We start from the raw sequence: 14,746 nt of genomic DNA on the forward strand, positions 1-14,746 counted from the left end.
CAAGCACAAGCGTGTTCGATACCATTCCTTATTCCGTTAAATGAATTACAATGAGCCCATCCTCCGATTTCTACCTCCACCAGCCTCCCCTGTGTGACGGAATGTTGCATGGGTTCCCTGATGAGATACAGGCTACGGTCATATTAGGTTCAGGCTAGGGTCAATAACACCTCCATGTAGTAAAGACGACCACTGAACCACAGACTGCTTCTAGAATGTGATATGCTTCTGTTCCTTTGAAGACAATCCAACCTGGCCGCCTCCCTCACCCTCACCCTCACCCTCACCCTCACACTCACACTCACACTCACACTCACACTCACACTCACACTCACACTCACACTCACACTCACACTCACACTCACACTCACACTCACACTCACACTCACACTCACACACGTACACACGTACACACACGTACACACGTACACACATACACACACACACACAATGGGGAGGGAACATAAATCAAGGGAAAGATGTAGCAATATACACTAGAACAGATGGATGAAATAAATATATGTGCATATATTTTTCTTTAAGAATATATGAAAAACATAATTTGCACAATGTCCCAGAAATATATCATGATATTTAAAAATAGATTACATAAATAAATATGGAATGGTAACAATGAGTGTATTCAAAATATGATATGGATTTAAGTACATTCCTGATATTTTGTATTCCTCCCGACATGTGTATATTCCTATATTTTGACATACTGTATATTCTATGTGTGTAAGGGGTCTTATAGTAGGTGGAGCAGGGGCCGAGGACTGTCTTCACTGTAAACACACTCCGGAGTGCAGAATAGAAGTATGGTTATGACTGAGTGGAACAGTCTTAGTACGAGAACGCGACAGCACAATACACACATGGAAAAATGAGAATATGAAACATATTTACAAAAACTAAAACATCTACTTTATCATGCCGTATGATTTTGGTTCATGGAAGAAAATACTTATTTCGAAAAAAAGAAATAAATTACATTGCACAACAATCAGACCTCCAAGTAGATTTAGAAAACAAAACTAAAAAACCATAAGACTAAAATACTCAAAGCAGCGTGAGAAAAGTAAATCTCGCATCTTGCCCACGGAATGTTTCACCAGAATGTCATCATTCAACTGCCACTTCTGTTCTGCCACTACTGCCACTACTGAAGGCATCCATGTCTCCCGTCTTCTCTGCTTTTAAATAAAGCTTTAATTAAGGCGTTAATGATGAAAGCAACAAGAAATCAAAAATAAACAATGAATCAAATCTATTTGTTCAGAAATTTGAATAAGAGACAACAATCAATCCAGCTATAACCCTGCTGAAACCACATTCAGCATAATAAATAAACATCACAGAGCAAAGCACACATTACTCCACACTGTTAAGTATAGATGAGAGGTCACACAGAAGTATGGTGGGTCTGAACAACGCTCTAAGGCCCAGCCCTCAGCAGACTGACAGGCTGAGGAGATAGAACCAGTCCATGGAATGGAGTGAGCATGGAATGGACAGAGCAAAGCACACGTTACTCCACACTGTTAAGTATAGATGAGAGGTCACACAGAGGAATGGTGGGTGTGAACTAGGCTCTGAGGCCCAGCCCTCATGGAATGGAATGGACAGACCATGGAATGGAGTGAGTGTAGAGGTGTCAACCTCAGTGAGAGCTGAACCATGGAAACATGCGAGCCTCCTCCACGTCGGGTCAATGACTGGTTCACAGTCTTGTCCTCTGAGTTCCAACTCTTGCTAGGTAGCTAGCTACAGCTCTGTAGACGTGTGGGGTACATGTTGGAGACATATTGGAGAGGTGTTATAGACATGTTATAGACGTGTGGGCGATGCGTTGGAGACGTGTTGGAATATGAAGGGAGCGTCGCTCGTTGCCGTGTTTAGAAGGAATGTGAAACAGGCATCAATGGAAATCACGATGAAAGCCAACCAGAGGCACAACGTCAGTCAGTCAGGTAGGAATGACATGAAACCAATCACATTCACTGTCCGCCATGATGTGTTTCGTTGCCGCGACGACATTCTGATCCTGATGTACAGTAGAATGCAGAGGAGACTACAGCTCCCTGATTGGACGGCGTAAGTTCTACAGCTCCTCATAGTCTTCGCCCTTCACGAGCCCATCCCCTCCACCCAGGAAGGACTCCAGGTCATCAAGGTTACTTGTTTTCTTGGTCCTCGACTTCTTCTTTTTCTTCTCCTTCTCCTTCTCCTTCTCCTTCTCATCCCCTGATCCAGACTCATCCTTCTCTTTCTTCTTCTGTTTGTGTCGTTTCTTGCTGCTCTTGTCATCCTCCTGAGGGCAGACCGGTCACAGAGTTATTATGAGAAGTGGTGTCATTATTACAGTAATTATTATTACTATTGTATATATAGTATGTATATACAATATTATTGTAAAATTACTTGTGACCAAATGTAGACCTCTTTATGTTTTGTCTTTTTTGTTGTTATTGTATGTTTTTGTTTTCTTTTTTTGTCTTGTTTATGTGTATATGTATGTGTGTGTGTGTGTGTGTGTGTGTGTGTGTGTGTGTGTGTGTGTGTACATTTTTATATTTTCTTTTGTTTCTTTGTTTTTTCAAAATGTTCTTTCCTTTTTCTGCTATTTAGGCAAACAGAGTCAAAAGACTACAAAGACCAACAGACATTTTAGAAAGCAACATGGAGGACAAACATTCAAAGTATGACCACACCTCTTTACTCTTCTTCTTCTTTTTCTTCTTCTCCTTGGTTAAGTGGCGACTTTCTTTGTCTGCATGACGTGAAAATAGAAATGGATGCCTCAATATATTGATACGTACAGTATACTACACACCTTATAGCATGGTCAAACAAAACAGACTGCAATATAGACTAGAATTGTATAACTTTGGTTTCTCTGATTCAGATGCATGGAGGTTTCTCACCCTCCTGGTCCTCGCTGCTGTCCTTGGTCTTGGGCGCCCCCTCCTGGAGACCCAGGCCAAACAGATCCAGCTCCTCGTTCAGCTGGGACCGGTAGGAGGACAGGACGCTGGGCCGCAGGGGCTCCGGCACCGCCCTCGGCACCAGACTATCGTCTGATAAGTCAGACAGCTCCTCCAAAACGACGGCAGGCTCCTGCATGGGAGGGGGAGGGGGGTGGGGAGTAAATGCATTGTGTCATTGTCTTATTCATTTATTTAAATCTCATTCATAGTTCTCATTTCTATGCATCAAATCCATTACAATTATATTGATTGAACACTAGGTGGAGCTGTTACAGGTTTCTGATCTGTAGCATGGAATAACATTCCAATAGACACAGCAACATCTCCACCACGACCACACTTTGTCCATATCGACGGAACAGGGGAAGAAACTGAGCTGAGCTGTGTGTGTGTGTGTGTGTGTGTGTGTGTGTCGAGAGACAAACTGAGCTGTGTGTGTGTGTGTGTGTGTGTGTGTGTGTGTGTGTCTGTTTGGAGGAAAACTGAGCTGTGTGTGTGTTTGTGTGTGTGTGTGTGTGTGTGTTGAAAGACAAACTGAGCTGTGTGTGTGTGTGTGTGTGTGTGTGTGTGTGTGTGTCAGGTAGGGGCGAACTGAGCTGTGTGTGTTAAGAGACAAACTGAGCTATGTGTGTGTGTGTGTGGGTGTGTGTGTGTGGGTGTGTGTGGGTGTGTGGGTGTGTGGGTGTGTGTGTGTGTTGGGAGAGCTGAGCAATGAGTGTGTGTTGGGAGAGTTTATGTACAGTACATCCTCTGACACACTGACACTATAAAAGTGTAAGTTCAGAAGACCAATCACCTTCTTCTTCTTCTTCTTGGATTTCCCGTCCCCTTCGCTGTTGAAATCGGGTTCGTCCATCACGAAGGAGATGGTCTGTTGGGCCGCGGGGGTCTCCTGGTCCGTGTCTGACGACTCGGCATCTCCAGGGACCGCCTTCTTCTTCCCTCCCTGCTTAGACTGTACTGGGGCTGGGGTGGCGTTCAGAAAAGTCCCAGGTTGCATCTTTAGGCCTGTGGCTCTCTTGGTCTCTGCAGTCTTGTTTAAGGAGGATCTGATTGAGGAAAAGAGAGGATCACACAACCAGCGCTTTACCTCTGCTTCCCCTGCTGGTTATAGAGAGCTGTAACATGAGGGAGGAGTTTGTTTATTTACGAAAAAGTCTCCTCAATTCTCTTCTCACCCCCATACCTCTTAGTGTCCAGCCCTCCATCCTGGTTGCCCCTCGGAGCCTTCGTCTTCTCCTCCTCCTCCTCCTCTTCATCGCTGGTCAGGGTAATGCCCATGCTGGGTACGACAGCGCTGGTGAGTACAGACCGGCACTGATCCTCAGGTTCCAGATCATCCTGGTAGCCTGAGACCATGGGGTTACCGCTGCGACCCTCTCCATCACTGGGGGAGAGAGAGAGAGAGAGGGGGGGAGATAGAGAAGGTGGGTGAGGTATTGGCCGAATTCAGAATTAAATGAATAGCATGGAATTAAGAAAGAAAAAAAAAGGACAGAAAATAACTTCTGGCTACATCATCATCATCACTATTACACCGTCATCCAGCTGTTACAGAAAAGCTACTCCATTTTTAATAGGTTATATCACCATCTTCTACCCTGACTTCATTATCTGTGGCTACGCACCACTACACTAACTCTCAGCCAGGGAGACAGAGAGAGGAAGAGGAAGATAAGTCCTCCAGACAGACTCCGAGAGAAAGAGGAGACCTCCAGACAGAGAGGAAGAACGAGGAAGAGGAAAAGTAAGAGAGAGGAAGAGAAGACCTCCAGATAGACTCAAAGGAAGAGGAAGAGACCTCCAGACAGAGAGACAGACAGAGAGACCGTTAGGCTTTTCATTGGTAACAAGCTAGTAGTGGTCCTGCTCCCATCTACTCTCCAGCCATCAAGTTCATCTGTGATTGGCTAGACATCCATCTCTTCACGGCCCACAACTGGTCAGCCACATGCTTTATCCTTACCCCTAGTCTCTCCTGGCATTTGTATATTATAAGACGATATTACATTTGATCAAATAAAATGGTTTATTCATTTATTTTAAAATTGTTTATTTACGGCCCGTTCTCACAAAAAAAAATAAACAAAATAAACTCTTCCTTCTTCTAGCACGACGACTGCCAATGGTCCCTGGCCTGAGCATAGAGTACTTTTTCCTGCTATGACTAGTGATAGATGATTCACTTACTTATGATTCAAATGTATTGATTGGCAGTTGCTTTTTGCTAAATGCCAAAAAAGTAAAAAAAAATCAAAAGATAATCCCCCCCCCCTCCTTCATTTCTCTCTGTATTATTAAAAGTGTGGTACGACCTAGATTTTAGTGGTATGTCACCTCTCTATCCCTCTCTCTCTCCCCCTCTCTTCTCCTTTCACCATCCATGATGATATTGCATGATGCACAGTAGCCAGTTCAGTCATAGAAATAGTAGCCCTCATAGAAATAGTATTAATAGAATGGTGTACTCTGACAACCCTACAGGACTTGTCTCAGCTGATAATGCTTGAACTGTATACACCCAAACCAGCCAGTTACTGACCAGCTAATTAACCCTACCTGTCACTGTCCAGCTAGTTAACCCTATCTGTCACTGTCCAGCTAGTTAACTCTGACCTGTCACTGTCCAGCTAATTAACTCTGACCTGTCCCTGACCAGCTAGTTAACTCTGACCTGTCACTGTCCAGCTAGTTAACTCTGACCTGTCCCTGACCAGCTAGTTAACTCTGACCTGTCCCTGACCAGCTAGTTAACCCTATCTGTCACTGTCCAGCTAGTTAACCCTATCTGTCACTGTCCAGCTAATTAACCCTATCTGTCACTGTCCAGCTAATTAACCCTATCTGTCACTGTCCAGCTAGTTAACCCTATCTGTCACTGACCAGCTAGTTAACCCTACCTGTCACTGTCCAGGTTAGCAGGTTTCCTGGCCTTCTCCTTGGCTTTCGTTGCTGCTGCTGCTGCTGCCCCGTCCTCCAGGAAGCTGCGGTCCAGCCCTAACTCAGGGACAAACTCATCCAGACCCCGGGCCGTGCCTCTGGGCTGGGACTCGTCTGGGTATGGGCCATCTAAGGGCGAGGGAGAGGGTGACAGAGAGGTGAGATAATAACACTGGAGGAGCAAACGCATCCACACTCCAATATGGATATGACCCCTGGGCTGGGCACTGTCGGCGTCTGAGGGCGGAGGGGAGGGGGGGTTGGGGGGAGGGGGCAGAGGGGGGGGAAGAGATCTCAAAAGCTTCTGTAGTGGTCTACATGATGAGTTGTTTGATAAGATTAAGACTGGTAGCTGTTTCTAGGCATTAACAGAGAGCGGTGAGGAGAAGAAATCAATAACAACGATCAGCGGGGAGTTTCCCTGCCCCTGTGGTGAACCACCAGCAGCTGTGTGTGTGTGTGTGTGTGTGTGTGTGTGTGTGTGTGTGAGGTGACAGCCCAGCCAGCCCCTAGCCCCCCCTCCATTCCTCTCCCCTGGCTCTGCAATGCAGCAGGACAGAGTCAGTGCAGAGCAGAGTGGACGAGAGTCAGTGCAGAGCAGAGTGGACGATAGCAGGGGGGAGGGGTGACGGGTGACAGGCTTTCTGGGCCGTGATGATGTAGAGCCATTAAGGACTGGGGGACTTAATCCAGTCTCCCCGCTCACCTGTTCTCCCTGCTGGGGGCTCTGAGGCGGCCGATCCAAACAGCCTGGACATGAAGCCTCTCTTCTGGGCCGGGGGGTCCTGGGCCTGGGCCATGCTGGGGGACTGGGGGCTGACGGTGGGGGCCGTCCCCTGGGGGTGGTGCTGGGGGCCCGGGAGCTGCTGTGGCTGACTTGGGCCTGCAGGGGGGGCTGTGATCTGGGGAGGCGGGTGAGGGTTGGGTTTGGGGTGAGGGGTGGCGAAGGAGAGGGTCTGGGCCTGGTTGGGGGTGGGTAGAGTCTGGGGAGGGAGCGGGGTCTGGGGGGTGCAGGGGCTGGAGCTAGCCCCTGGGGTAGAGGGACCACTCTGAAGAACGATGGGGGACTGGGAGCCTGAGGAGGGGCTCTGGCCATTGGGGGAGTTGACGCCTTTACCCCTGGACTCCATCATCTCCTGGAAACTGAGTGGAAGAGACAGTTTATTACATTACTATTTAAAGATTGTGTGTGTGAGTTTGCTTGCACACGTGTGTGTGTGTGTGTGTGTGTGTGTGTGTGTGTGTGTGTGTGTGTGCATTGTGCGTGCGTGTGTATTGTATACTGTATGTGTGTGAACATACATGTCGTAGTTCTGGTCCTCAGTCTCCTGCTGTACGTTGAGCTCCTCCAGAGTAGCGTCTATGTCCAGCTGGTTGGTCTCCAGTTGCCTCAGGAGGGTCTCCCTCTGTGGAGAAAAAGGGACAGTCTATCAGCTAACACTAGCTAAGGACAGTCTGTCAGCTAACGCTAGCTAAGGACAGTCTGTAAGCTAACACTAACTAAAAACAACCTGCAAGATAACACCAGTACATCAGATACTGATGGGATGCTGGGTTCAAAAAGGGTTGAGTAACAAAGACTGCTGCGTTTGTCCCCAAGGCCAACACTCTATGTCCAACCTCCTGTCTGTCTCCTCCTCCTCCTCCTCCACGGTCTCTTTACACGCAACTCTATTTTCTTCCTTCCCTAATCCCTCCTCCATTCTTCCATCCTCCTCTACTCGCCATTCAACTCTCTCTGAATTAAAAGTAATGGATCTGTGAAGACGGAATGGAGAATGCCGGATTATAACTGAATCTTTTATGATGTTCGGTCGCTTGATGAACATCCTAAATAACCCATCCTATATAACTCAGAACCCCGGAAAAACTGGAATTTTGATTACTCAGGAATACTTGGTACTTATCTGCACTGCTACGATCATACATACTCTCTATTTACAGTCTTAGATCAACCCACAGAGAGAGAGAGAGAGAGAGAGAGAGAGAGAGAGAGAGAGAGAGAGAGAGGAGGGCAGACGTGGCTTTCAATCTCCCTGCCTTGAGTTATGTGCAGCTACTAAATGAACAATGACTTAGTGAATTTTTAACACCACACGCAGGCGACGGAGGGGAGTCAGGTTACAGCACCTACCCTGTACCTGTGCTTATACCTTACTCAGTAGTCACAGAGGACTGGAGAGGGTAGCTAACGATAGACAGGTCTGTAGCCATGGCGATGCGTGACATCTAGCTGTGCTAAGGGATAGGTACTGGCCTGTAGTTGTCGGAAGGGGATGTTGAAGTAGACTATGCTAGCTATCTGTGCTAAAGGCTAGGTACTGACCTGTAGTTGTAGGAAGGGGATGTTGAAGAAGCGGTGGAGGTATTTGAGGCCGAAGCCGTTCTTCATGGAGGACTCAGCATAGTGGATGTAGGAAGAGCCGGGAGGCCTGAGAACACACAGAGAGGAGATTCATCATATATTCATAATACATTCTGATTCATATCATTGATTTCTATAGGCTTCAATGTGACTACATGTGCCTATCACTTGTGCTTCTCTGTTACATCAACAACAGCTCGAGTGAGTGTGTGAACCGCCTGTACCCCAGGATCAAGTTTAACTCCTCAACACCGACAACAACAATAGAATGTAATTAAGATAATAAGATATTAACGATGACGTTAATAAGCTAATCATGGCGTCTGGTGACGCCCCCTACCTGTTGAGGTTGGAGATGAACTCCCGTGTGTCGTCAGGCAGGATGACGCGGTGCTCGCCCATGTCTCTCTGGTTGCCAAGGATACAGACTGGCACGTGGGTGGGCACCTTGGGCAGCTCCCGCAGGATGTAGTTGAACGTCCTGGTGGTGAAATGGGGGAGAGGGGTGTGTGGGGCGGGGAGAGGTGAGAAACAGAGACAGAGAGAGGAGGTAGGTATCGAGAGAGAGAGACAGACAGGAGGTCGGTAGTGAGAGAGAGACAGAGAACGGAGGTAGCGCGAGAAAGAGACAGAGAGGAGTTAGGTAGTGAGAAAGAGAGAGAGAGACAGAGAGAGGAGATAAATAGTGAGAGATAGGTAGTGAGAGAGAGAGAGAGAGAGGAGGTAGGTAGTGAGAAAGAGAGAGAGAGAGGAGGTAGGTAGTGAGAAAGAGAGAGAGAGAGGAGGTAGGTAGTGAGAAAGAGAGAGAGACAGAGAGAGGAGGTAGGTAGCGGGAGAGAGAGAGAGACAGAGAGAGGAGTTAGGTCGTGAGCAAGAGATGGAGAGACATGGACAAAAACAAATCCAAATTAGTCTAAAGGTGTAGAAATAGGTAGGAAAATTGGTAAATGTAGGAACATAGTTAGGTCTGGAAATATTTGGACAGTGACACAATTTCCATAATTTTGGCTCTGTATGCCACCGCAACGGATTTGAAATCAAACAATCAAGATGCAATTGAAATGCAGACTTTCAGCTTTAATTTAACACAAAATATCATAATAATTTTTTAAATAGCTTTAATTTTTCCAAAATAGCTTTATACTAGCTTATCCTGATGTGATTTTGAAAATGTAAGGATACTGGGTGGTAGAACACACATATCTAGGAAAAGTCATGAACCTCAAATTAAAGCTGAGAGTCTGCACTTTTAGCCCATATTCATTATACAACTGTAACTTGATAAACAGCTAAAATAAAATAAAAATATGTGAAGAAAATAATACATATCCAAATATACTGTATATGGACCTAACTGTATTTTGTGTCATTGATTCAACCATTACAAAATATATTCAGTGCCAACTGCAGGTGGGCTGTCGGATTCTGGCCCTTCAAACAGACCGGACCCAACCTGTCTGAAGTTTTGTTCTGGCTGCTCTAAGCCTGGCGATAGGCTCCGAAACCTGGGTCAAAACCGCAACAGAGGAGGCTTATAGTGTCGTACCACTTAGAGTAACTGGTTCAGATTAAGGCACAGTCGGGTCACATTTTGTAATAGATTCAGAGATCTATTACAAAGACCTGTGGGGCTACAGGACACACTGAATGCTATCAGGTTCTGAGTAAGTGTACAGCGCCAGAGTAAGCTTAAAGAATGGTACCAGGGCAGGGTAACTGGGTCAGAGAATGGCCAGTACCAGGGAAAAATAACTGGGTCAGAAAATGACCAGTACCAGGGGAGGATAACTGGGTCAGAGAATAGCCGGTACCACTGAGACACTGGCTGTCACACACTGACCCAGGTGAGACGTAACATGATGCCGTGTTGTCTGTACCTGCTGTCAGGGAGCGAGAGAGAGAGAGGAGAGAGAGATAAAAATAGAGGTGGTAGCGAGTGAGAGAGAGAGAGAGAGAGAGAGAGAGAGAGAGAGAGAGAGAGAGAGAGAGAGAGAGAGAGAACCTCACCATTGTTTGGTGATGTCAAACATCATGATGACACCATTACAGTTCTTGTAGACGTCCAAGAACTCTGCATCCAGGGCCATCTCTGTGTCTGACTGGCAACACAACACAACACGACATCAGACATGGTTAACGAGATAACACTGAGATCTCCAGCCGCTTTTTCCAAGTGGGGCTTCTGTCTGACCCTGAGAAGGTGAAGGTCATTGGGACTAGAGGGATTAGAGGATTTATACGACGACACTTCTCCTCACCTCCTGTGGTTCATTCTCCAGTTTCAGGTTTTCTCCTCGCTTCTTGCCTTTCCCTGCAGTGGGTGGGAAAGTGGGAGATTACAATTAGTGAGGTAGAAAATACAATTAGCGAAGGCACTGAGCATGCTCTGACGCTGGGGAACACCATCCACATGCAGAAGAGAGAAGAGAAACAAACTCACACAAAAGAATGGCATTCAGAATGTTTAGATGCGCAATTCCATACAATCTGTATCAAACATATTGATCAATCAGCCTTTTGGCATTTACTTCCTATAGACAGTGAACTTAGGCCCTATGGGCACCATCCTTAGAATGCGCAATTCTATACAATCTTGATCAATCAGCCTTTTGGCATTTACTTCCTGTATAAAGCATGTCATCAAGTTCCTAAAAATACCCTGTGCATGTGTTTTTGAGAACAGAGAACTTTTGTAAATTGTCTCGTCTTCATTCGTGGCTCAGTTGATACAGCATGGCGCTAAAAAGTTAGATTGTGGGTTCAATTCCAGCTGTGACCATATACACTGAAAAATTGTAAGTCGCAAGTCTGCAAGTTAAGTCGCTTTGGATAAAAGTGTCAGCAAATGGCACATATTATTATTACAAGCAGCCGCTGTGAGAGAGCAACTACACAGGTCTGTCTGGACTGCAGAAGGCTATTTATGAGAACAGAGATCAGAGAACCAGATTGTTGATGATTAAAAACGGCACCCCGTGTATTCAACTCCCCACTGAGTTCTACTCCTGTTGTTTGTCAGGAAGGAACACTATCAAAGGTATTATTATTAACTTATTACTATTATGTAATATTATAACTATAATTAGTTATTAGTACCACCCAAGCTCATTCCATAGTATACAATAGTACACACTTACATTTACAGTTTTGACATTTAGCAGACGCCTTCCAAAGCGACTTACAAATACAAACAAACAAATTCATTCTAAGTAGTACATTCCAAGTCTAAGTAAGTTAATTATCTATCCATCAGTCATCATAAGAAATCAATTCTAGAACCAGGGTCCATTGGCAGTCACAATGCTAGAAGAAGGAAGAATAACTTTTTATCACTACATAATATCTGATTATTGACACAACACTCAAGCTTTGAGAGCAGTGAAACCACACTATTGACTTTGGCTACACATTAACTCTCACACACACACACAAAGCACTCTAGCTAAAGCCCAGTCCAGACAGCACAGACCACACAGGGGAAGATGTTGAGACACACACATCACTCAAATTCGTGAACAGTGCAAAAACTGACATGCACCCGGATCTCAAATTAGCATCATCTCTGATAGCACAGGCAGTGTGCTGGATCACCACACGCTAGGCTAACGCTATGCTAACACTCACCTTGCCCATCAGGGTGCCTTTGGCCTACAGGCATAACAAGAAGTCCGAAGACGAAGAGGACAACAACATGATTGACTTCAAATGAAAAGGATATTGATTCTTCCATTGACATTGGTTGTTAGTCCATAGCTAAAAAGTGCATCTTTATAACACCTATCACAGAGAGTGATTAAAACAGTCTAACAGTGTTCATCAGTTGTGTGGCTAAAATAGTCCCTACTTCATACCAAGACCTTTATGTTATGTTAAACCTACCGGCTTTTTGTTGTGGTGTAGTGTGGGGTGTTATGGTATGGTGTGGTGTGGTGTGGTGTAGTGTGGGGTGTTATGGTGTGGTGTGTTATGGTGTGGTGTGTTATGGTGTGGTGTAGTGTGTTTCAACTCCAGTCAAGGCTCACCTTTGTCCACCACGTCCCAGACCTCCACCTTGACAATGTCATCAGTCGCTGAGAGGGGAGACAAATACAATCACAAAAACTCCCTCAGTGAGGCCATTACAAACAGAACAGAACCCTGTAATGACACACACACACACACACACACACACACACACACACACACACACACACACACACACACACACACACACACACACACACACACACACACACACACACACACAGACAGACAGACAGACAGACAGACAGACACACACACACACACACACACACACACACACACACACACACACACACACACACACACCCACCCACCCACCCACCCACCCACCCTCCCTCCCTCCCTCCCTCACTCTTGTAGTTCCAGTGGACGCTGGTAGCCTGTATCTCCTGCGTAGGAATGTATTCTTCCAGAAACTTCTTCCCCTGGAGTCGGTGCCACAGAGCACTCTTCCCTGTGTTCCTGTCCCCACGGATCACGATCTTCACTACAAAAAGAGTAAAGGTGGGGGTGGGGGGAGATATCGAGAGAGAAACAGAGACACAGAAACAGAGAGAGACAGAGAAACAGAGAGATGGACAGAGACAAAGAAACAGAGAGAGACAGAGAAACAGAGAGAGAGGAAGAGAGGAACAGGGGATAGCGATGTTACAGTAGGCTACTCAAAGTCCACTGATGTAGAGTGCACAATATAAACATCTTGGTAGTAATTGAACTTGTAAGTAGTAAAGTAAGTTACTTTAAGTAGTAAAGTAACTTGTTTTCTTCCTTTCTCTAGCACTGTGACTGCCAATGGCACTTGTTCTTATCAAAGGTTTTGCGATGACTGATGTATAGTTGATTCACTTACTTTAGACAAATATACCTATTGTACGTCGCTTTGGATAAAAACGTCAGCTAAATGACTGAAATGTTGAATGTTATTCCTGAGTTGATTATTAGGCGTGATGGAAGCTCCTAATGCTAACAGAGGACCTATCATTCCCACTGAATTGTTGTTCACATCAATGATACGCCGAGACCAAAACAACAACAACAACAACAACAACAACAACAACAACAACAACAACAACGCAGAATACAAAACCAGTCAGGTACTCAAGCTTGTGTCACAGAACATCACACTCCTTCAAAATGGCGGCTCCTCTTTAGGCATATAATGTAGGGTACCATTCTATTCTCTGTAACAGGTTGTATCTGCTGCTGCAGACCTGGAAACATGAAACATATCTGTGTTGTTGCTGGCAGAAAACTAAACAAACAATACCCCCCAGGGTAAAGAGGCCAACGCGTAAGAGGTCAGGTATCCGTCATGCATTTTTAACAATCTTCTCTGGTTCGGTCCGACAGCAGCTTTGTAACAGAGCTCTATGTCTGACTGGTTATAGAAGTTACTGTAGCCATGTCTGATATAAGGAAGTGTTTGTATAAGGCGGGTAAACAGACTGTAGAAAGCACTTCAACTGAGACCAGCCATAGTGCAGCTAAAAGTCACAGGTACATGACAGCAGGTAATGAAAGTTCAACTCGTTCTAGAAACTGCCACAAGCGGTAGCACCCTCAGCCTCCGACCCCAGGGTTGCTGGTTCAATCCCTCCTCCAACTGTACCAGCTGAATCACTACAATAACACATACATGCAATGTTACTGGCAATCAAAGGAGACTGGTGGAGGTAGAAATCCGAGGACGGGCTCATTATAATGCATGGAATGGAATGAGGAATCGTATCAAACACCATTCCTCGTTCCATTCCATGCAGAACAATGAACCCATCCTCCGATTTCTACCTCCACCAGCCTCCCCTGTAGCTGTATGACCTACTGTTATACTGGACTCCCTTAGCGAAGCGCCTCTGTAGACTCTGGTTCATAGACTGGAGACCCGCTGGGATGTTCTTGTCTCTCAGCTGGCCCGGCTCAGAGCCAACTAGCTTCTTCAGCGCCGAAAACATCTTGACTGTCCACTTCTATAACTCTAAGGCAATCAAAACAAGCTGTTTTCTGGGGTGTGTGTGTGTGTGTGTGTGTGTGTGTGTGTGTGTGTGAGAGAGAGAGAGAGAGTCAGTAGTATCAAGGAGACTAGTCAACAACGAGTCATCAGGTGATGATTTCAAGTCTGTCAAAAGGGCCAGATCTGAATCTGAAATCGTTGTTATGACTCGGACGTCTTCATCTTGCTTTTCATTTCAGCACGGACAGGACCGACGGAAGCCGGCTGAGGGCTCTCCGGGCCCGGGAGCACTAAAGCTCTGTCAAGCAGAGGGATGCTTCCTCGTCAGTCTGTGTTGAATCTTCAGTGAAGTCAGCCATTTGCTCTCTCACGGTGCAGAGGATTCCATCATGCATCATCTTCAAAGGAGAGAACGGAGACAATTTATTAATTATTGTATTATTGTATTATTAACATGCATATTTTTACAGCACCGAC

At 45.8% G+C, this 14,746-nt stretch overlaps 1 protein-coding gene across 1 annotated transcript; it reads right to left on the reverse strand.

Moving 5' to 3' along the window:
• Window positions 1-475: 475 nt before the first annotated feature.
• Window positions 476-14,286, reverse strand: LOC308156588 (rab-like protein 6). Its single transcript, XM_080529964.1, has 15 exons — window positions 14,141-14,286; window positions 12,671-12,805; window positions 12,318-12,365; window positions 10,554-10,606; window positions 10,303-10,394; window positions 8,636-8,776; window positions 8,257-8,362; window positions 7,233-7,336; window positions 6,637-7,073; window positions 5,891-6,059; window positions 4,177-4,377; window positions 3,787-4,039; window positions 2,928-3,120; window positions 2,715-2,773; window positions 476-2,314 (listed from the first exon to the last, which is right to left on the reverse strand). Exons 1-15 carry the CDS (start codon window positions 14,268-14,270, stop codon window positions 2,105-2,107), a joined length of 2,331 nt encoding a protein of 776 aa, XP_080386090.1. The 5' UTR covers window positions 14,271-14,286; the 3' UTR covers window positions 476-2,104.
• Between the last annotated feature and the right edge of the window lie 460 nt (window positions 14,287-14,746).

The sequence above is a fragment of the Nansenia antarctica genome, assembly GCF_963989245.1.
Source record: "Nansenia antarctica genome assembly, chromosome: 4".
Classification (NCBI taxonomy): domain Eukaryota; kingdom Metazoa; phylum Chordata; class Actinopteri; order Argentiniformes; family Microstomatidae; genus Nansenia; species Nansenia antarctica.